At 30.7% G+C, this 22,172-nt stretch overlaps 1 protein-coding gene across 2 annotated transcripts in view; it reads left to right on the top strand.

Moving 5' to 3' along the window:
• Positions 1 to 22,172, top strand: part of Fur2 (furin-like protease 2) — a 918,757-nt gene that overhangs the window by 824,233 nt on the left and 72,352 nt on the right. For both annotated transcript variants that reach the window (XM_089595005.1, XM_089595006.1), the window contains exon 14: positions 4,097 to 4,296. In XM_089595005.1, coding sequence (XP_089451131.1) covers positions 4,097 to 4,296 — 200 coding nt within the window. The remainder of the gene's footprint in view (positions 1 to 4,096; positions 4,297 to 22,172) is intronic.

Here is a 22,172-nt window from a genome sequence, read left to right as displayed (position 1 = left end):
ACTTATCAATTTCCATTAATATGCACATAATTCAATATGAGTAAATAAATATTAATCTCAAACGGGCTTGATAATAGGCACTCGATAATACATACATTAACTGTCTTGGGGTTCGATAATAGAGCCACATAATTTTTTTTTAATCGATAAACAATACTAATGGTTGATTATTAAACGCAGAAAAATGTACACTTACATTAAATTAGGTAAAGTATTGATATTAATTCAAATTACAATAAAATAATTTACTATAGTTTTAATATTATATAAGTTCCCTGACAGTTTTTGTAAGACTGTCGATAATAGGGCCATATACCTTAGGTGTCCATTTGAAAACAACATTTCATAATAGAAGCCTGAAATCTTTTAACCACTTCAATCACAGAATTTGTTTAATTAATGGCATTACAATGTTTATTACTGTAAATATTCAATGGGAACTCAGCGAATCCAATGCTACTAGTACTTTTATCAATGGTGTAACCAAAAAATTGTTGGCAGACAAAAAAGTCGCAAGAATTTATTTTAGAATAGAGTACTTCACCTGAAGCCCTTATTACTTATTTGCTTATTACAATAGACATGCAAAATGTTAATAAATATTATGTCAATTTGTATGCTGAATGTGTTCCTAAAATAAAATAAACTATCAGCCATTAAAATATTTTAAAAAACTTTATTGTACACAAGTAAACTTTCTATACTAACCTTACAAGATATTGTCCACCGCAAATAGTAGAGATAGGTATGATATATTCCAAATCTATTGAGAGAAATCACAAAAAAAATGATAACTACACTATTTACTTAACAAGTTTTTATAAGTCAGTATTAACAGCTGTTCAAAATAGATTAATTAATAGTTCTGTATCCTCTTATCTAATGAGAATTAGTTATTTGATCATTTTATGAGTAACATAGACAAATACATTTATTGAACTTCAAAGCCAGCTAGTTATTCGTCTCAACCTCAACATTCGAAAAACAGTTGAAAAATTAAAAGCTTTCTTGAGCATCATTAAAGGAGCATGTAAGAATTATTTTGCTTGTATCATTCAAACGGTAAGGGATCGTATGAAAATGAGAACAATATCTCCATCGTATGGAGCGGAAAATTTTCTACTAGTTTAATCTTTTCACTTTATTTGGAGAAGCGCTTAACTTTAAGATAATTTAATAAAAGGGAATTTTTCTGGTAGAAGAGTAAATGAGGCAGAGAGTGCACGTACAAGCAGCTGCGTACTTGTCCGGTAATTGAAGCCCGAAAAATGATGATTAAGGAAATTTCTGCCACCTAAAAGAAAACGGTCTTAATCGCTTACAAATATTGTCTAATTATTAGGAAAAATAGTTTTGTCTAGCCAAGGCGTCGGCTTCAATCGTTATTTAACAAACTGTGAAAACTAATAAAAAATTTTTTTTACATTTTGGCTTGTAACTTCTTTCCTATTGATATGATTAGGAAAATTATTTGTAACAAAATTTTCTATTGATTTAGATCCTTCTTATTTTTCAAAAATTTTTTTTTTAGTGTTATGTTGCAAAGAAGCTCGCAATTTCCTGTTCTACGAATAAATTTATATATATTTGTATTATTTTCATTCATTGATAAAAATAATTAAAAATTTAGAATTAAGTACCTACAACAAGTATCTTAAACCATGCACAATATTTTGTAATTATTTTAAAAAATGACGTCACAATTCAATTGTTAGTTTAAAAAATGTATTTGCCAGCATAAAGTATCAAAAAATTTTAGACCACAAATTCAAATGGAATTTTATCGAGAATACAAAGAACTGCAGTGCTGTTGAAAAAAAGTTTTTTGTTCAATTATAACCTACTTATTTAATAATAATCGATTTGTGCAATTAAGTAAATGCTCACAACTCCTTCAGTTTTTGGGTATAGAGTAACGCAATAAATTTCTTATAAAAGATAATAATTTTTTACGTGTTTATAAAAATAATTAATTTTGATACGATACTCCTAAAAAATGTTATACACAAATTCTTGTTTTTTACGACTATTCAATAATAATCATTAAATTTGTCAACTAGAATTAATTTTTGTTAAAAAATCGTCAAAAAAGAATATTGTGTTAAATGTATTATGAATGAGAATTATTTTTAAATTTTACTTCTTGCAGTCATGTCCGTGGGTGCATCAACGCATGTAATTAATTACTTATCCATTGCTCACAGACGTTAAAGTATAAGTACTGATGGATTATTGAAATATACGTTAATCTGTGGGTGAATAAGCAATTTATAAATAGTCACAGAAAAATTTACAAAAGAAAAATTTTTCGCGTCTCATTAAATGCCTTGGTGGTAGTCACTGCAAGAGATGTTAGAGCATTAAAATGATATACAATATAGTGGCTTGAACTGTTAACATGATGTTTTTTGGGATTCAAATTTGAAAAACCGAATATTCAACAAAAACATTACAATTTGAATAGTAACTTTTATACTTGTTTTATTTGACAAGTCATTTATAATGTAGACTTACTCAAATATCATAATTTACATCACTTCAAGCTTTATGATTTTTCGAGTTGAAATATGGATGACTTGTCGACTAAAACGACCAGTATTGCAATAATTAATTACCAAACAACGTGTGAGTCTATGTTTGTTTCTAGTAATAGGGCTCCGTAAATTACAAGATATTAAGGCAAAAAAAGTATTATTATTAATATGATGAGAATATTAGTGTAATAGAATGCGAAAGTTATTTCAAATCGTGTTGATTTAAGAAAGTTATTGGTATTAGCTCTCTTTTTGAGCTTCAATTTATCTTTATTACTTTTACAAGGCCTTAATTAATGATACTAGTAGTAGAACAGCTTAGTCACAATGAAATTCTTCAGTCATTGTCTCTGGAAATTGGATTAGAATGTTAGACCATTAGTGGTTGGTACTGGAAGACAAATCTGAAAAGCTAATTTTTTTTAAATTACAACAAACCTACAATAAAATGATACATTATAAATTGTTTGGTAGCCATTTACTGCAATATTTGTTGTGTCAGTCTACAAATCATTTATAATAATCATAATGGAGACTTGAAAAATTATGACTAATGTACATCATTAAAAACTCAGACCCTTTATTAAAAATAACAGCATGTGGAGCAGACAATATTATCCACGATATGGAACTACTTAAGCCCATGAGAGTGAGAGAAGGAGAGAGAGATCTTGCTCCATGTTACTTCCGTGGACCTCTCTCTCAATCCTATAAGCTTAGTGGGATTCTTTATGCGGATTCTGCACTCTATATGACTGTGCTCTAACCTTTGCATCATTTATCCTTACAGCTTACAGCAGTTATAGCAGACGCACTAGCGCGCGCGTATGGGTCAAGTGTAGCTGCCAACGATATTGTCGATATCTTGCAACTTATCGACACAGCTGACTGAGATTGTAGCAACATTTTGCGTTCAAGCAGCTGCACCATTGCTTTCTAACCCCATAGTGGTAGTTTGTCATGTATTTTTAATCACCTTTCATTTAAAGGGTATTTGCCCTAAAAATATAATCCGAACGGCATTCATTTCAGAATAAATCGCTCTTCACGTCATTTGCCGCAAATTCCACCGTTGCATGTTAGCCTATAGTTAGATATAATCCATGGTATCAAAGACTTAAGAGTGAAAAAAAAAGGAAAGCTTTTGTTGCAACAAATTCTTCTATTACTCTTAACTTTGTCTTGACATACCATTGTGTTATTTAATCTCAAATAATTTTGAATAAAATTGTCAGTTTGTTAGTTTTTATGGTTCATCTTAATATTGAAAACTACATATCTTAAAAAAAAAATGGAACTCTTAAGTTTAAATAAAAGAAAAATAATCAGAGTTCTGAGATGTTAGTTTTAGTAGCATAAATTATGCGCTTAGTATTATAATAAGCTGCATTAAATTGTTTTAGCGGATACAAATAATCTCTAATTATCACTTTGACGACTTTTGATGTTGTGTGTGAACTATTCTTGCAATCAAAATTAATTGACGTATAGTTGACTAATTAGTTTCATTATGAAGCTATGTATTTTCATGCTTATGATTTTTAATTTTTTAATATGTACAGGTACTACGGTGATAGAGGACAGTGTTTAAAGTGTTACTTATCTTGTAAAAGTTGCTCTGGACCCAAAAGAAATCAGTGCGTGACTTGTCCAAAGGGGTGGCAGTTAGTATCAGGGGAATGTCATCCTGAATGCCCAGATGGTTACTTTAAAACAACATATGGTTGCCAAAAGTGTCACCACTTCTGTCATACATGCAAAGGTAATATTAGTAATGATATATGTTTTAAAATAATATAATTATTATTAACTATTTTCTACATGTATAAGATGATTAAGACTCCACGGTTCATAAAAAAAGACATAAAGTTATAAATTGAGAGACTGAAAAAGTATAGTTAGATGAAATAAATGTCGACTTACTACATGCATGATTCAGAAAATTTTTAATTTGACTAATTCTTTCTTTTAAATTAGCAGCCTACCTTCTTCGAATATTTTTTGTAGGTTTCACGAAACGATTGTTAGGAGAAGTATCTTACAATGTAAATATATTACATTTAAAATAATTTTTTTACCTGAAATAAAATAAGATTCAGATTATTTTATGACCTTAATCTGTTTGTTATAAACTTCTTAATAAACCTACAGCATGCGTAAAAAAATTAAATACCTTTTTTCACATTGCTTTTTATCTTAGGGCAATAGTAAAAAAATGCCCTTACTTAAAACTCTGTTACCCTCAAACTTAAAAAGTAGAGTATCATTTCTCAATTTTGCAATACATGAAAAAAATACTTTTATTCTTCTTCTTGAAGTTTTTTCTCTCCAGTATTTATTTTTTATTTTTTGGTATTCTGTTGATGTTTCTATATGTAAGCAATAAATTAAGTATATTAAATGTGTGTATATATATGTTTAGAAAAGGTAACTTATGCAAAAAATCATGTACAGGGGAGGGGGGTAATTATGTGGACAAATCAGTAACTATGCTGCCTTCTGCACAATTCTACCGTGTTATTAACATATTTCTTCAAAGCACATAGAGTATGCATTAGTCATCTTTTCTGAATAGTTTTCATGCGTAAGCTATTGTACAGTCAGTAGTTTTGCGCTCTTCAACGTGTACAGACGTTTGCAACGATAGGTCCTTTTAAAGCTACTACGTATGCTGGCAAGAGAGACGTCTCGAGCCGCTTTTGCTTTATTACGTAAAGTAGTCCCCTCAGCTGAAGTCTGTGTAAATACATGTGAATTAATTTTTATTCAAAATGTGTGTGTGTATTAGTACAAAGCTGATCACATATCCAAAAATACACGACAGGAAAAGAAGTTTGGGACGCATTAAAGACGTTATTCACTAGTACAAGTGCTGATGCAGTCTGTGCTCTACTATATAAACTTGTTAATATTCGTCTCAAAGACTGTGCATCCATGACAGAATACCTAAGAAAATTCTTTACTTGCCAACAAAAATTAACCGCTCAAGAAGCGACCAATCTAGACAGATGGCTGGTGACCTTCATGCTCATGGGTCTTTCAAAAGTTTATAAACCACTTCGAATGACTATACGCAGCTCCGATACTGTATTAATCTCTGCCAAAATTAAAAGCAAACTTCTTAAGGAAACTAAAGTGCTGAAATCAGGGAAGCGCCATGAACAAGGTTTTTATGCGAACGACCGAAGATACAACTCTAAAAATATCCGTCAAGCAAAAAATAAAAACAACAAAATACAGTGTCTAAACTGTAAAAAATTTGGTCATATAGCTAGATTTTGCTGTTTACCCAAACAAAAAGCAAAATGGCTGGAAATCAACATGATAAAGTGAAGGTGTACAAGCAATATGAAAGCTCAAAGCTCAGGTACAGTTTGACAACCTATCTCACGCAAAAAATACTGAAAGAGTAAAAAACGTACTCTACGTGTCTCAAGCATGTACAAACTTCATCTCTGTGGGTGCTTTAGCACAAAAGAACTACACGGTCACATTTAACTACAATAAAAGTTTTGTACACTTACCACAAGGATATCTGATTGTTACAGGTACTCGTATTAAGTCTAACCTCTACACTCTGGACACCGCAAATCAACCGGTAGTCCCAAAACTCGACCCAAACGATCAAGTCAATTTGGCCTGTCTTATATAAATTTATGGCATAAGCGGCTATCTCATCTCAATATCGACTACCTAAACCTATTGAGAAAAGGAGCAGCCAAGGGCAGAAATTACGTCCAACAACACTCTAGAATACTGTGAACTTTGTATTCAAAGCAAAATAACAGGTAAACCTTTCAACTTAAGTACAAACCACGCTAAGCAAAAATTAGCACTTGCACATAGCGATGTTTGTCAAATCCCGGAAACTTCACGTGAAGGTTATAAACATTTCTTAACCTTTATACATGATTTTTCCAGACGCCTGTTTGTATATTTTTTCAAGAATAAATCAGAGGTACGTATTTGTCTGAAAAGGTTTGTTAATTTTGTTAAAAATCAAAGTGATTAAAAATTAAAAATTCTGAGATCCGATAACGAAAAAAAATATGTAAATCAAGAAGTGCGTAGAAGTTCAAATCAACGAGGTATCCAACATCAAACCACCTTACCTTTAAATTCACAACAGAATGGAGTGGCCAAACGAGTTAACAAAATATTGTTAGAAAAAGGAACAACAGTGTTTCAGCAAGCCAAGATTTCAAAATTTTTTAGCCAGACGCCGTTGCTACAGCTGCCTACATCTATAATCGTTCTTCACACTCAAAATTACAAGGTCAAACTCCACATGTAAAATGGATGGACACCCTCTTCACCTCTCTCACATGAAAATTTTTCGATATCCCGCCTACGCTTTAATCCCAGACCAGTTTCGCAGCAAAATTGCTAATAAAACCAGAAAGTGTATTTTCATTGGTTACAATTTGGATCAAAAGGGTAACAGATTATGGGACCCCCAGGCTAAAAAAATAATAACAGCAAAAACCATCAAATTTAACGAAGAAAGTCTAAGCCAGCCCACCTATTCTCGTTTCTTCTTTTCTGATCTGAATGCTCAAACTACAGATGCTTCAGCAGCAGAAGTATCGTCTCTACCAAATGCAGCAGGTCAACAACAACAACAACGATAACAACAACAACAACAACAAGATGGAACTATGGATATTTCTATCACTGACTCTTAACCTCCTACATTAGGTACTGAAGCAACTGATTCTAATCTTTATCCCTCAAAAGATAAAAAGACACCCACATAATTAAAAGATTACCAGGTATATTCAGCTGCCATGGACGATCTCAGTGGCTTAACTATCAATCAAGCCATGGTAGGAGTGGAGAGAATCTATGCACAAAGAAGTGTCTTCTATCTACAAAAACGAAGTCTGGACTCTGGAAACTCTACCATCAAACAAGAAATTCATTGGCTCAAAGTGGATTTACGAAAAAATGCTGATAAGTCATAAAATGTAATATACAAGGTCAGACTCGTAGCTCAAGGTCTTACTCAAGTGTCAAGATCGAATTATGATTCAACCTATGCACCATTTATGCAGTTTTCCACGGTGCGTCTCATCATAGCAGCAGCCAGCAGAACTGTGATACTAATACACCACCTGAACATTGAAAGAGGATTTTTACATGGCACAATTGAAAATGAGATTTATCTACAACAACCTCCAGGTTACCAAAATCCAAATCATCCAAACAAGTTTTGTGTAAATTAAACAAGGCTATCTATGGTCTGAAACAGAAGAGCAGGGTGTGGAATCTTTGACTCCATCAAGTGTTTCAGTCCATGACCCTGACTCAACCAACAAACAATGCCTGTGTGCATTATTACTTTTAAAAACCATATTTCATCATCATCATCACAGTTTTTGTAGATGATATACTTGTTTTTTTAAACTGCTGACCTTTTATTATAAAATTTAAAAAAACACTTCAAATCTTATTTCCACTAAAAGACCTAGGCCAGGTTACAAAGTTTCTAGGCATGAATTTCAATATCGATCATTAAAATAAAACTATTCAGCTAGATCAAACAGAATCCATACAAGAAGTTCGTATGAAATTCAACATGCAAGACTGTAATCCCTCGAACACATCTCTACCTAGTGGATTGGATATAAATTTACTGTTTACAACAGAACCAGACGTCATGGATCAATCTGACCAAGAAATAACGGACATGCCATACAGGACTTCAATCGGATGTTTGCTTTGTATCAGTCGCTATAGATAATTAAAGTAATATTGCTGTTAACCTATTGCAATGTTGTTGCTCCAGAGCTATTTAATTACGTGCCAAAATTATGTACCGCAAATACTGACCACTTCATGCAATGCATTAGTCATACTTTTTGGTTGAGCTCCTATAACTAACATTTGAGTTATTACAAAGAAAAGTCAACAATCAATTGACTACTGGGGGTGTTACTAAGCACTTATAAATCTACGAAACCCACTTCACACGATTTTCTCATATTAGCTCTACCGTGCAATTTTTCTTTTGGGTCATAAAAAGTATACCACAGTTAATGAGATTGATGCTGCAATTAAAACATTATACCATGTCAATTAGTTTCTGTAAATAAAATGTGCATCGACGCATAAGAAACTTCCTTGCTCTTTTTTTGTGTCATTACCATTTCCCATTGCCCCAAGTATTTGGGTCTTTCGTGCGGAGCCCTTGCAAAGTTCCTCTCGAACGGCTCGATTATCCATCGTACTGGGTACTATTTACAGGGCGCAGTGATTGTGTTAAGTACACCTCAGCTATTACCAAGTTTAATGAAAAGATATTTTCCAATAAACCATTTAACTCGCTGTACCGACCTTTTTATGACCAACTCTGAGTTTACCTGATGAGCTGGCCAGATGTTAGCAGAGATGAGTAGAGAGGTTGCTAATGCCAATGCTACGATGCAGATGACTTTTTGGCACGGATCGGGTTGACCCACCGTAGCCAGCCGTTGAACTGAGCGTACATTTTTCGAGAGCCCAAGACTCGTATCGAACAGCGTTTACCTACGACAAGAGGAGTGAATTCGTGTGAAAGTGAGCATGTTGGTGCACATTTTGAAGACACGTTGAAGGGGTGTACCCAATGTGTGCCTATGAGAAGAGGAGTAAAAATGTCGATTATAGCTGAGCGCACAGCCAAAGCAAGCGACGATTTGAGTTTTCCTCTCTTTGACTGGTACCGAGTATATGCTATATATTTTCAACTGACTCTTGCTCTCACTCTTTCTTTGATGTTATTTATTAATCTTAGTTATTTAAATCGTGAAACTAAATGCTTACAATTCTATGCCCAGACTTTTAATTTTAAAACGTTTTTTTTTTATTTTTCTCGTTCGTTAATACTTATTGTGAAGTCCAGTATTGTTTTGAAAAAATATTTAGCTTTTTTTTAAAGATGACAGTTCAGCTATAACCACTAATTTATTATTTTTTCTCATCATAATTGCTATGAACTGCAGGACAAGCTTCTGAGGTTATCAATGAACATATGTGACTTTCTGGTCTGTCTTGTCCGATGTATATTTCGATAGCTAAGATGGTTAAGGCTTATGCCACTGCCCGCATTGCCTCGCTATCTTAAGATTGATTCCAAATGTCGGCAATTTTTTTTTTTTTTTTTTTTTTTTTTAATGCGATTCTTTATTCTAGTTTGATTTCTTTTATTCATATTTTGTTTACACTTATAAATAAAGTTGCAAGCCCTTTTTTCCGATTGGTTGAAATAAATATATTTTTAATACTAATTCTATCAAATAATTTGGTTATTTAATACTTTTCGTTGGCAAGGCCATTTTGTTATTTCAAAATAATAAAATAATTTCGCAGGATATGAGTATAATTCGTACATTTCAAAACTATCAAGAAATTTTACACAATCTATGTAACAGAGAAAAAATCTGAAGGCACAAGAAAACTAACACAAAACTCCCTAAACATTTATTTTCCATCTTTTGTTGTAAGCAATTTTTAGGTATAGCAACTATACTTATAGAATTTATTAAATGTACAATTTCAATTTTGATTATAAAGTGTTGATTCTAAAACAAAGTTTAAATTAGCGTATGTAGCTACCAAAACTTAATACCTTTTAAAATTATGGAACAAAAATCTAAGCAATAATGAGAAGAATATCTTATTGATAGAGATTAATTCTTTGATTAGCAGTTAAAGCTTTTTTCTTGTGCTGTATTATAAATAAAAGCTACTCAGCTAAACTTCATTATTGGTTAAAATTATCGAGGCAAATCATCAGCGTCTGTCTACTACCAATTACTGTATGTTGAAATTTTTATTACTAAAAACGTTGAGTAAACATTACAGAAAACACTTTTGTAAAAATTTAAAATTGTTTTATATCTTCAATTAGGTATATGTTTGTTTTTTCTAGTAAGTGTATATTTGTATCAAACTAGCTAATTGAGTGTACGATAAAATATTTCTTCGTTTAGAATTGTAAATTCATATAATTTTGTTCAGATATATGTTAACTGTCTCGTTTTTTGCATGGCACTGCAGGGCTTAACAAACGGGTCTACATTATCGCTCGGAATGAATCCAACAGCCAATTCTTTTTATCTTACTTAACAGATGAAATAGAGTACTGGATATTTCCTAGTAGCTTTAACTGACCGACCGTACTACAACTATATAAGGCGTTCTACATCATTTATTTATATGTTTTTTTGGTTACGTCTATTATTTGTTAAAAAAATAATAGTCTATTAACATAAAATAAATAAACAAGTAGCTAAATACTAGAACCTTACTTTGCTTCTATTAATATTGAATGATGACTAATTATTATTTAACTTTATCGTCCAGAAAAGCTAAATGTTGGTTGACCTGGGTCTTAGGCTTCCTGACGAGCCACGGGACTAGCAGTATGTCCAGCTATGTGCTTGTTTACTGAAAAGAGAGATATTGTTGTATTTGTGAAGAGTATGGATATAGTATCTTCCTTTTCAACTTTCCTTCTTCAGTCTCTGTCTTTAATGGCATGAATAAACCTGCAACTCTTATGTTTTTTAACCCTTTTACACCACTTCTTTTGGTATTATTAATTTGGTTTTGTTAATGAGGAATCCTGCACTAATTTTTTTTTGTTAAGTAATTTAACTATCATTTCATTTTGTAAATGTATTATAACAGCTTAAATTAATAATGGTGATCTCATATCATTCGACACTTTTCAGAGCCACGAAGTGCAGATTCAAACGTTAGGGGATGACTTTGCTTTTTCGCAAGAGCCCTAAAGTTTTACCATGGGAAAGAAAAAAATAAATAAATGAAAATTGATTAGTTATCACCTAACACTATTATTGGCATAATTATTATACATACTTATGAAAGCTAACGTAGAACCTATTTTGAATTTGTTTTCCATCATTAGAATGTATCTTTTTGTTTCCTAGAAAATGAACAAACTTTTATTTAATTATTTTTGATATTGTAGATACTGATGTTATTATTTGATGGGTAAGCATTATGTGTAATCAGTCAAATTATTATATATTGACCTCCTCTATCTAAAACTGCGCTATCTCTATTTTTTACTTCATAGAAACATCACGCTTATTTTTATGGTAAAAATTGCTGGAGTGCTTTGAAGTTTTAATTGGCATTCCAGCGATTTTCACTACAAAATGAGCGTGACGTTTCTATAAAGTAAAAAAATGTAGATAGTGCAATTTTAGATGGAGGAGGTAAATATATAATAATTTGACTGATTACACATATTTCTAATATTATTTAAAACTCATTCCTAACCTGCCTTACTGCGTATACGTCTTATTCAAAGTTACAGAATTTATTAGCTTACTTTTTTCTACACTTAAATTTAAATAATGAAAGGTAATGCAATACCTGCTATTGCAGAAAAAAAGAATGAAAAAAACTGTATGTAAAATTTTTTTTTTATAAACTTTCAACTGTACTCTTGTTTTATTTGTAAATCACCTAATGTAGACTAATGCTAGCACTACTTGTAATAATCTACTTTGCTCAGAATATCTCAGAGACTTTGTTAATAACAAGACGTATTTGATTTAGTAAATATGGTCTTACACAAAACAGAAACGTTGTAAAAATACAAATGAAAAATAAGCCAGCTCAATTCTATCAAACATCATCACAAGCATTGTGTCAGTTAAGGCGTATAGTTGTTTGACATTTTCAAAAAATATTTCTATAAAGTAAAAAAATGCTACACAAAATTCTTGATTATCGCTTCTAGAGCTTTTGTATGTAATAAATAATTTTTGGTTGTAAAGATAACGAAGATATTTTATAACTGTGATGGTAAATATTTCTGATCCGCTTATTTATTAAAAGACATAATGATCAAGGTTAGTCGAATAAATAAAATGTTAGGATATTTCAATGCGTTTTTTACAAAATATTTTATCTTAAAATTGAGTTGGATGAAGAAATTTACTTAGTACAATGAGCTTGAAGAAGTAAACGTAAAAAATTTAATGATAAAATAGTTCATGAAAAAATATAGCAGGCAACCTAATTATATTTTTTTTTAAGAAGAGTATTAACTTTAACATTACTTTGAACTTTTTGTACAAATTATTGCATCATACATTTAGTTTTTCTAAATATCTCTATGTAATAAGCTATTATTATAAATTAAGTGCGACTATTATGGTACAATGAAGCTACCTTATTTTATTTGCTTTGATATAAACTCCCTTACAGTATAAAAGGTGTTTGATTTAATTAACTTATTGAAAAAATTTTTTTTTAAATAAGCAGTTATACTCTCTTGATACTTACCTTCAAACAAAGTTGAAAGGTCAGATAAGTTTCATGCATTAAATGAATATTTGCAAAACAATTTCTAAAGATACTTTACAGTAGCAATGCCTTGTTGCCGTAAATATCTGAAAATATAAGGGCATTATTTAAACTTATTTTATTCCAGCTTTCTATAAAGTACCAGATAAAAGGTAACATTGTTGTTCTGATAACCTGACTGTATACATTTTGATTTTAAAAGCTTACAAGTCTAACGATTGGTTAAAAAAGATACAATTTATGACCACCGTATAAGGGCTTTACCAATTATCTAAAAAATATAAATAAAAACATTGAGCTTACGCGACCTTTTGTATTTGTAAAAAGGTAAATTTGATTGGACAATATTCAAATACATTGTTACAAAATATTTAACGTTCATGGAAACCACATAGAGATTCAAATGATTTGTAACACATTTTAAAAGATGTTAAAATATTAATGTACTACTTTATTTCCAAACAGACAAACAACTACTTTGTCACCATCTGGTGTATTATTTTATGAATCATTAATTTTTAAAATAGTAACTCATTGATTTCTATCATAAAATTTTACATAAGTTATGTTTTTAAACATCGTTCCCAGTACCAATTTTGAGCTCCACGCCTTATGGTACTGCCTATTGCTTGCTAGATGGTGAACACTCATCGCAAGTTCTATAGTTGCTTTTAGTGTAAGAGATACTGCGTGGCTGATCGAAATCATCAACGCCAATCATCCAATTCTTAGTGATTGTTAAGTCTTCGCTCATTCAATAAAATCCACTTACAGTCATTAGTGGGTAGGGTCAGCACAAATTTAATAAATGTCACTGTACATTGACACCACTAACTCGCTGTGTTCTTTTTTTGTCTTTCCTGCTGTCACCCATATGTTCCACACCGTTTGCACCTCTCGTTGGACCCGTGAAATAAAATGCTATAACACTGGCCACTGGCTAATCTTACCCGCTGCGTATCGTCACCTAGCTATTTACCAGTTCCAGCGATAGCTCGAATACTAATAGTAAAAACTTCACTACTACTTTACGAGCATACAGCACAGTGTTCTCATCGTTGTTCAGTCATGACAGCCGTCTTGAATTTCTCAAAGAGAACTCAAGCCAGCTATAACTACCCTACTAGGCTCAAAGCCGTCTATTCCAAGTGGCATCTTTTATCAATTTTAAAAGTAAAAAAGTGTAAAAAGTTTATAAATAAATTTTCTAAGCAGATTTGTTTCAATTTAATTAAGTTTTTAATTATACAATAAATATTAAACAATTCAATACTTCTAGATATAGTGGTCTCATATATATATACTAGTGGGGCTGACGCCCCCTTGCGCGCTTTGCGCACCAATCTCCCACTAACAGATTGAGTAGACAAAAATAACAACATTACTCGTGTAATTAGCAACAATTAAAAGGTGTGCAGCGCTCCCTATGTAGGTAATTTACTGTTTGTTGCGTTTTTTAAATACCAACAAAACTCATTTTCGAAATAAAGTACAATGAGACATTAGCATGAGCATTAGCACTCTGAGCGCCAACTCCGACACAATTAACCGAATGGAGATGAAACCTATGCACATTCATCGGCACCTATGGTATTGATCGTGTGAAACCTTGGAGAAGCCAGTGATTTTAATTTGCTTTAATTCTTACATTTTCGTGTATTTTTTCATTTCAAAACTAGTAATTTTCTAAGTATTGAAAGATACTTTTTTGGGAGGGAGATGGACAGGGAGGCGAAGAGGGAGCGAGGGGGAGCTGAGAGGGAGCGGGGAAGAGCGGAGGGATGTTACTCAAAAATAATGTGATAAAAAATGACGTGAAAACAAGCAAATAACTATGTGAATTATGGGTGAGCTGAGGGGGAGTGGTGGGGAGCGGGGGGGGGCTGAGACTCACTTTCGTCAATATAACTATATAATATAGGGATATATATATATACTCTAATAACCATTTCTGAAAACTGTGCCCAGTAGGCTCTGCATTGTTTTGTTACCGTGTACATGTATTTTATCATGATTGGCATAGTGAAAAACTGCCTCAGATGTAATTAACCTTATTTTACATTGCTTCTGAACCATCGGACCACATTTGGAATACGCATAGGAGAAAGTGGATTTTTAGAGATGCGAGCTAAGTAAGTAAAGGTCAAGTTTTGAACTTGTTAGTACTCGTTACCAAGCTCTCTGAGCTACTAGAACCGCAGCCTAAGCCACTGTGTCACCGCGGCCTGTCGATACAAATATATCTATTGTATAGTTGTAAGACTTTAATTTGGTCAGCAGCCCTTCCCTTTAGTCCTCATCAATCCTCTGAAACATAAAAAATTTATACCCTTCATTTCAAATAAGGCAAAAATATTATTGCTAGTTTTGCAACTATTTACGCTGCTTATCTGTGAAAATGTTTTTTTTATACCATGTACGTAAATATTAATATATTTTATAAATAAAAGTAAGATCTTTAACGGATAAATTCAATGTATGTAATACTTCGAAGGTATTGATGCAAAAAGGCATGATAAAAAAAGTGGCTCAATTTTAATTGTGTCAGAAACTTATTGGTATCAGAGTTTTCAGAGACTATTCGACTATTGAGCAAAAACATTCTTTTTTTTTTTAATTGCTAACAGCAAAAAAATTTTTCCTATACTTTATTCTTCATGTTAAATCAACATTAATAATCATTGTATTTAAATATACTATAACGATTCTTAAATCTTAAAACCAGTACAGTTGGCCATGAATTTATTGAATAACCAATAGTGTAGTTAAAAAACGGGCCAATGTGTTTTGTGCACTAAAATCTCATCACCAAACGTCTTTTTAGCTAACAACCGTTCGTAGCATAAGGCCATCAGCATGTTGTAAGTACCATAAACGTATGGAAGATAAACTGTTTATTCTAATGGTAAGTTTAAAAATAACGCTTGCAGCACGTTTGAACTCGTGGCGCTCGTTTCGTTCCCTATAATGATTGCATATGGTGACAGCCATAAAACGATTATTTAAACCTATGTTATGTGAGGTTGTAGAAGTTAATTTAGCTCACCAAGAATGTAAACTATAAAATCTATTAAAAATACGAAGAGAAGCCACGTAGATTTCATATATAATGTAAAGGATTAAGATGAGTTTCACGAGAAAATATGATAATTTACATAGCTTGTTGAACGGATAAAATCCTGTTTCAAGCTGAAAATACTTATCAATATTTATGTGTGCCTTTTATGCACAGTTATTATTATGGAAAATAATACAGTCATACATTTACAAGTATAGTAAATAGCAATAAAATTTTTTTAATACGCAATATACTTACAGTTGTATAAAATTGTATTTCAATGGTAATGTTTAATTATCATCATTCGTTCGTTTGGTGAGTTAATTTTATTCATTTCGCTCGTACAGTTCATTTTCATTAATCATTCCTTTCACTCGTGGAACATGATGTCTGCTTTCAGATAACCTTACACTTATAAAGAAAAAGTGCTTATAACCTTTCTGGCTACTATCATCTTACAGCTTATATGAAAGTAAATGATGCAAGCAAACAAATACGAAATGACTCTACTCACGGAATGGATAAGAACAAACTGTACAAACGAAAAAAATGAAATAAATAAATTAAACGGACGAAGAACGATAATTAAACGAACCTTACAATTGTCTAAAACTCTTATTATGTATTAGATCCAAGTCTTACTTTTAATTTAAGTGCTTATAAATAAAAATTTTTTTTAAAGATATTTAGAGATCTATATTTTGTACGTGAGTTCCAGGTGTATGTCCATATCATAAAATGTATTTAAGGATATGACAAGTGGAAAAAACGTTTTGCTTATTTTTTGGAGATCAATAGTTTTAAATTGACACTAACTAGAGTGTATAAGAAATCAGAAATTAATTAGTTGTAGCCAAAAATTTTATAAAAAGTTATGTCTCACAAAACTCTCTAAGAATGCTATCTAATCGCTGACCTGAAGATGTCATCATGGATGTCTCTGCTTGTATGTTTTTTTTTCTAATCGTAAAGATTCATATAAATTGATGAAGTATTACAAGAATCAACGTTGTTATGCGAAAAATTTATACGCCGTGTACGTATATATTACTTTTCCATGTATGAGAACATACGATTCATAATTGAAGATAGAGTTCTGGGGATTAGCACTCAAAGTGTACAGAGGGTGGAGCCGCACAAGTGTGCATTTATACACTAGTAAGGCTCCACCCTGTACGCTACGCTCGCCAACCCTCACTATTCTAACTTGAAAGTAAAGTCTTTCTATTTAGTACATAAAGTAGAAACATCTGTAAAATTGGAATTAAAAATTTTTGAAACTATCTATTTTAGGTTAATAACCTTAATAAAATATGTAACTAAAGTAAACTTTTTATTTTATTTTGCTAACCCCACTGCCATATACCACTTTAGCAAATTACATTTGTAAAGAAAAAACATTTTTTTATTTTGATCCTATTCTACACCTAATTTAAAAATTCTAATTTTGACATTCATTTACTGTTTATTTATTTATTAGGTTGAATCATACATAATAACAATAATAATTAATAGATATTTCATGCTGCTAACTATTTGTTTTTATATCATTAGAAAACACAGAAATAACTGTTTTCTAAGTTATCTAATCCGCTGATGCATAAATGTTAAAAATCAATTATGTATGAAAAATCAATAGTAAAACTAAATTTATTTTTATTCTATTTTAATTTTGATACTAGTAATCCTTAAACGATGTAACCATTACAAGATTGGTATATTCAAAATTTTCTGAATAATTTTTTTATAACATGTATGCAAAGCTATTGTCTCATATCTGAATTTAAAAAAAAAAGGTTTTATTAATCATAGGTGTTTAATAATAATTTAAAAGCAATTTTTTAACAACAAAATTTTATAATATAATAAAAACACGTCATGGCATGTATTATAATTAAATAATAAAATAATGACTAATATATTAGTTTAAGTAAAGGTTAAAAGTCATGTCTATTGGTATGTATTGTAATTTTTGTTTAAAGTTCATTCTTGAAAAAATATGCTTTGAAACATTATTTTTGATTCACGAATTATCTCTTTTAATTTGAATAAATATACTGTTTTTTTATTTTTGAAACTTGAGAAAGCTACGTATAAAAGAGCGTAAGAAGAAACTGTTTTTTTTTTAAGTATGAACCAAAATTACCAGAACATTTACCTTGAGATTTATTGATGGTCATAGCAAACGCCGCGACTATTGAGAATCCCTGACGATATAAATTAAAAAAGAGGTATTTCCAATGTTGAGAGTTATCTATAAGATTAAAACTTCATGTCCAACTTTTCTCCATTTATTACTTCTCATTTAACGTTGTTAACGTTGTATTTCAACGATTTAGCATGTTCTAATAAAGTACGATTACATTAACCATTTAATACACTTAAATTTCTAACTAGCATTACTATCGTACTTATTTTTTATTATATTTAAACTAAAGCCATAAAGCGGTAATGCTTCACAGATAATATTTAACATATTTATTGGAAAATTGATTTAAATACTTTTGTCTAACTTATGAACTCCTTTATACGTTGCATTACTCTTTGCTATAGCAGGTTCCAGTTTCTGTAGCTAATTTTGAAAGAATTTTCTTATTTTAAAAACTAGTATACTTTTTATGTGATGTAATTATAACATTAGTAACCAATTAACTATTCGAATCACTAAATATTTTATAACATATATTATTAAACATTCATCCTTCATTAATGAGAACAAATACTGATTTGTTATTTGAAAATCTCAACCATTTCTAGAAATGATAATTTATTACGTTTTCAAATAATCGTACTTTTAAACTTAATAATTTTGGTGTCTATTTCTTGTTAATAATAATCTTTTAAATGAAACATAGATAGAAAATGTAATACTTACTAAGTTTTGTTTTACATAGTAATACAAAACCCACAAACATTTTTTACGAGATTATCACTTAATACGCACACTGTGCATACTACGGTATAAGTGTTGTTTTTCTATGAGCATCAAATTTACACTTGCCGCTAATGAATAGAGGTAAAGAAAGAGGAGGAAGGATAGGAAAAAAGGAGAGAAAACGAATTCGTTTTTAAAATCGTAAGAAATCTTAGCGGGTTTTGTATACCATGTGGAACAAAACTAGTAAGAATGACATTTTCTATCTATGTTCAGTAATACTTGCACTACTTTTTTAAACATAAAAGAACTTAATGAAAATCTCCTCCTAAAATAATTAATTGATTTTTAAAGTTTATTCAGGTTATCTATCTTTTTAATTCATGTCATTTATTTCTAAGGCTTTTTTTAAATTATTGAACCTCAATCCTAAATAATCAAATCATCTTCTCGTAATTTTTTCTAATCGTTTTTGAATTCTAAGAATGTTTGCCATACTTTTTAAAAGCAGTACTAATGCTTTAACAATTAATACCATTGAAAAATGTTTTAACCTTAAAAAATAAAACAATAACCTTATTGTCTATATAAATAAAATTTTATTGAATCTCCAGAACGACACATAAAAAAAATTTCATAATTTCTTTCGTAAATCGTATGAAATATATTTTTTGATCATTATTTATATGGTTTTTTTAATAAATCCAACAGTTTTTTTCTAAAAAATATTCTTTTGTTCATAAGATATTTTTGTATCTTTTATTCGTTTTAATATGGGCAAAATAGATTTGTAGCAGCTATTACACAAACTGTACACGAGCTGAAAGTAGCTGTAGCCAGCAATCGTAAGTGGCAGCTCCTACAACTTACGGTAAACGAGCTCTTAGCTGTATATAGTTATCTTTTTTTGCCACACCGCCCGGGAGGGAAATAGATCGATTTTATACTTAGTAACAACGAGTACAAAAAACATCGAATATAGGTATCACTTTGTATAAATATTAATAAATATAAAGTCTGAGGTGCGTTGATTTTTTTTTTGTTTGTAGGATATCTTTTTTACATTGAGATTCGGAATCATACGTGTAATGACATGATATAGTCACACATATTAATTAAAACTCAAGTAGTAAAAAAAAAATAAAAACTGTGGTATAGTCATCGCCAGTAGCCTTGTAAAACCACAAAGAGACAGAACTTCTCGAGGTTCGATTTAAAAGAAGGAAGAATAACCATTAATAGATATAGTTATTAAATTAAAATTTGTTCATACTTCTATGCGTTTGCTTACAATTTTTTTTTTTCTTCAAAAATCCGTCTGTCTTGAATCTACTACTTTTTGTGTACACGAATTGAAAAACAACTATATAATACGTGAAAACAATTATTTTATATATAACTTTTATCACTCTTTATAGTACTAAATAATATTTTTTTCATTTATGTGATAACTTCCAACTCGATAATTTTTTTTTTTTTTTCAAAAAGTGTACTTCCTGTAAATCAAAAATTTATTCCCAAACAATACTTTCTCATTTCGAATCGTTTTTATGTTCAATTTGCATAAAAATCTCTTCTTTAGTTTTGCATCTTAAAAACGATACGTATTGTTGTCCATGCAAAAATACAGGCTTTTATAAATATTTACCAACTCGATCGAAATTGTTCCCTTCAGATTTGTTAATTGTCATAGCTAATGCCAAGACTGGAGAAAATTGCTTTCTGTAAACTACGAAAGGTACCAAAGAAGTATTACCTGTATTTAAAGTGATTTTCAGTATAAATGTTTTATTTCCAAGGTCTTCTCCTGTGATAATTTTGGCTTCAATATTATACTTAAACCAGGGGTGGATCTCGGGACCCCTGACAGAAGTTAAACTTCCAACTCAAATGTTATTAAACTCGGTATAACATAAACTGAAAAAATTAGATTACACCTAATTTTAAAAGGTCCTAAAGAATCCAAAATTAAAATAGTGAAAATTTCATTATTATCACGTATTCGAGCACGCGTGTGCATAAAATACATATCTTTATAAAATATGTGACTACAAACATTTTAAGTACTTCAATGTTGGTATGATATACGTATTAATATATTTACGAATTTATGGTCATGTAATGAAGAACAAAACAAAAATTTTTACCATAGTGCCCCAAAAAATGTACTTTTGTATGCGGAACAGAAATTATTTTTGTATAAAATTCGTGCACTTGATATGACATCATAAGTATATGTACTATCGATTCTTGTTAGAATTATTGTATCTGACGAATAAATTTTTCTTTAATTTGGCTACCATAAAAGTAAAATAATTCAGTATTAAGATTAAGAAAAGCAAGAGACACATGGCTGTTTTCCATTGTAAAGTTGTATTTTCTCATTCAATTTGTTTTCTATGACTATTTATAATTTAATATTAAAATTTACACTTCCTACTAACTAATTTTAACTAATCTCAAAATTAATAACAAGAGTACAGGTTTTTGTCACTTGACAATTATTCTTATAATGTATGATAAATAAAAAAAAATTAATTAAGTTTAAGCTAGGATATGTAGGATGTAGCTTTGCCTTTGAGATATGGCTTACTATTTTTATAATTATTACGATTGATTGTATGTGTAACATCGGTTTATCCACATTAATTTTTTTTCCTCTTGCTTCAAGTCTTTCCGTGCCAATTTTAAAATACAAAACGCAGGGGCCAATGTGCATCTGCAAAGAGGTGAATCACCTACAAGAATGCTCGTAGCTAAGGTACTACCACCATGCATGACTCACTAACATGCACGCTGGCCCACGCTGACCGGAAATGCAAAATAAAATATTTTTCTACAACCATAGATACAAAAGTTTAACTGGGAACAGTTAAACTGAAATATTAAATGCAGATATAATGTTAGATAAACATAAGGTTAAACATTAGGATAGCTTAGAATGAATGCATAGAAATAAGCGAAAATATTATTACAAGCCAGAATCGTCACAAACAACCAGTACGTACTACACCACTAGCAAACAACTACATAACATATTAACTATAACAAATTTGGTACACAACTTTAGTAACCTTCAAAGAACTATCCGATTTTTACTATTCAGGTTAGCAAACTCATATTTTACAGAGTAACCATTTTTTCATCGAATTAATAATTTTATAAACATACTGCAATAGTCTAATTTGTAATCTAGTTGATTGCTAACACTTTTTCCCGAATGTAAAGGAAAAACGGAAAATAACCCTTCCCTTTTTCTTGACTCGGAGAGAGAGTCCGTATGCCTGCCTCCAATAGGGGTAACAGAGTCCTGATTCCCCGGGGTACCACGAGACGACTCCCTCTCCAACTACTAGCAGCAGAAAAACATGTTTACCAA

Source organism: Copidosoma floridanum, unplaced genomic scaffold (genome assembly GCF_036245765.1).
Source record: "Copidosoma floridanum isolate Cflo_tuat_1 unplaced genomic scaffold, Cflo_Japanese_pri ptg000022l, whole genome shotgun sequence".
In the NCBI taxonomy this organism is placed as follows: domain Eukaryota; kingdom Metazoa; phylum Arthropoda; class Insecta; order Hymenoptera; family Encyrtidae; genus Copidosoma; species Copidosoma floridanum.
The sequence above is the reverse complement of the archived record's forward strand: the minus strand, read 5'-3'. Positions and strand labels throughout refer to the sequence as shown.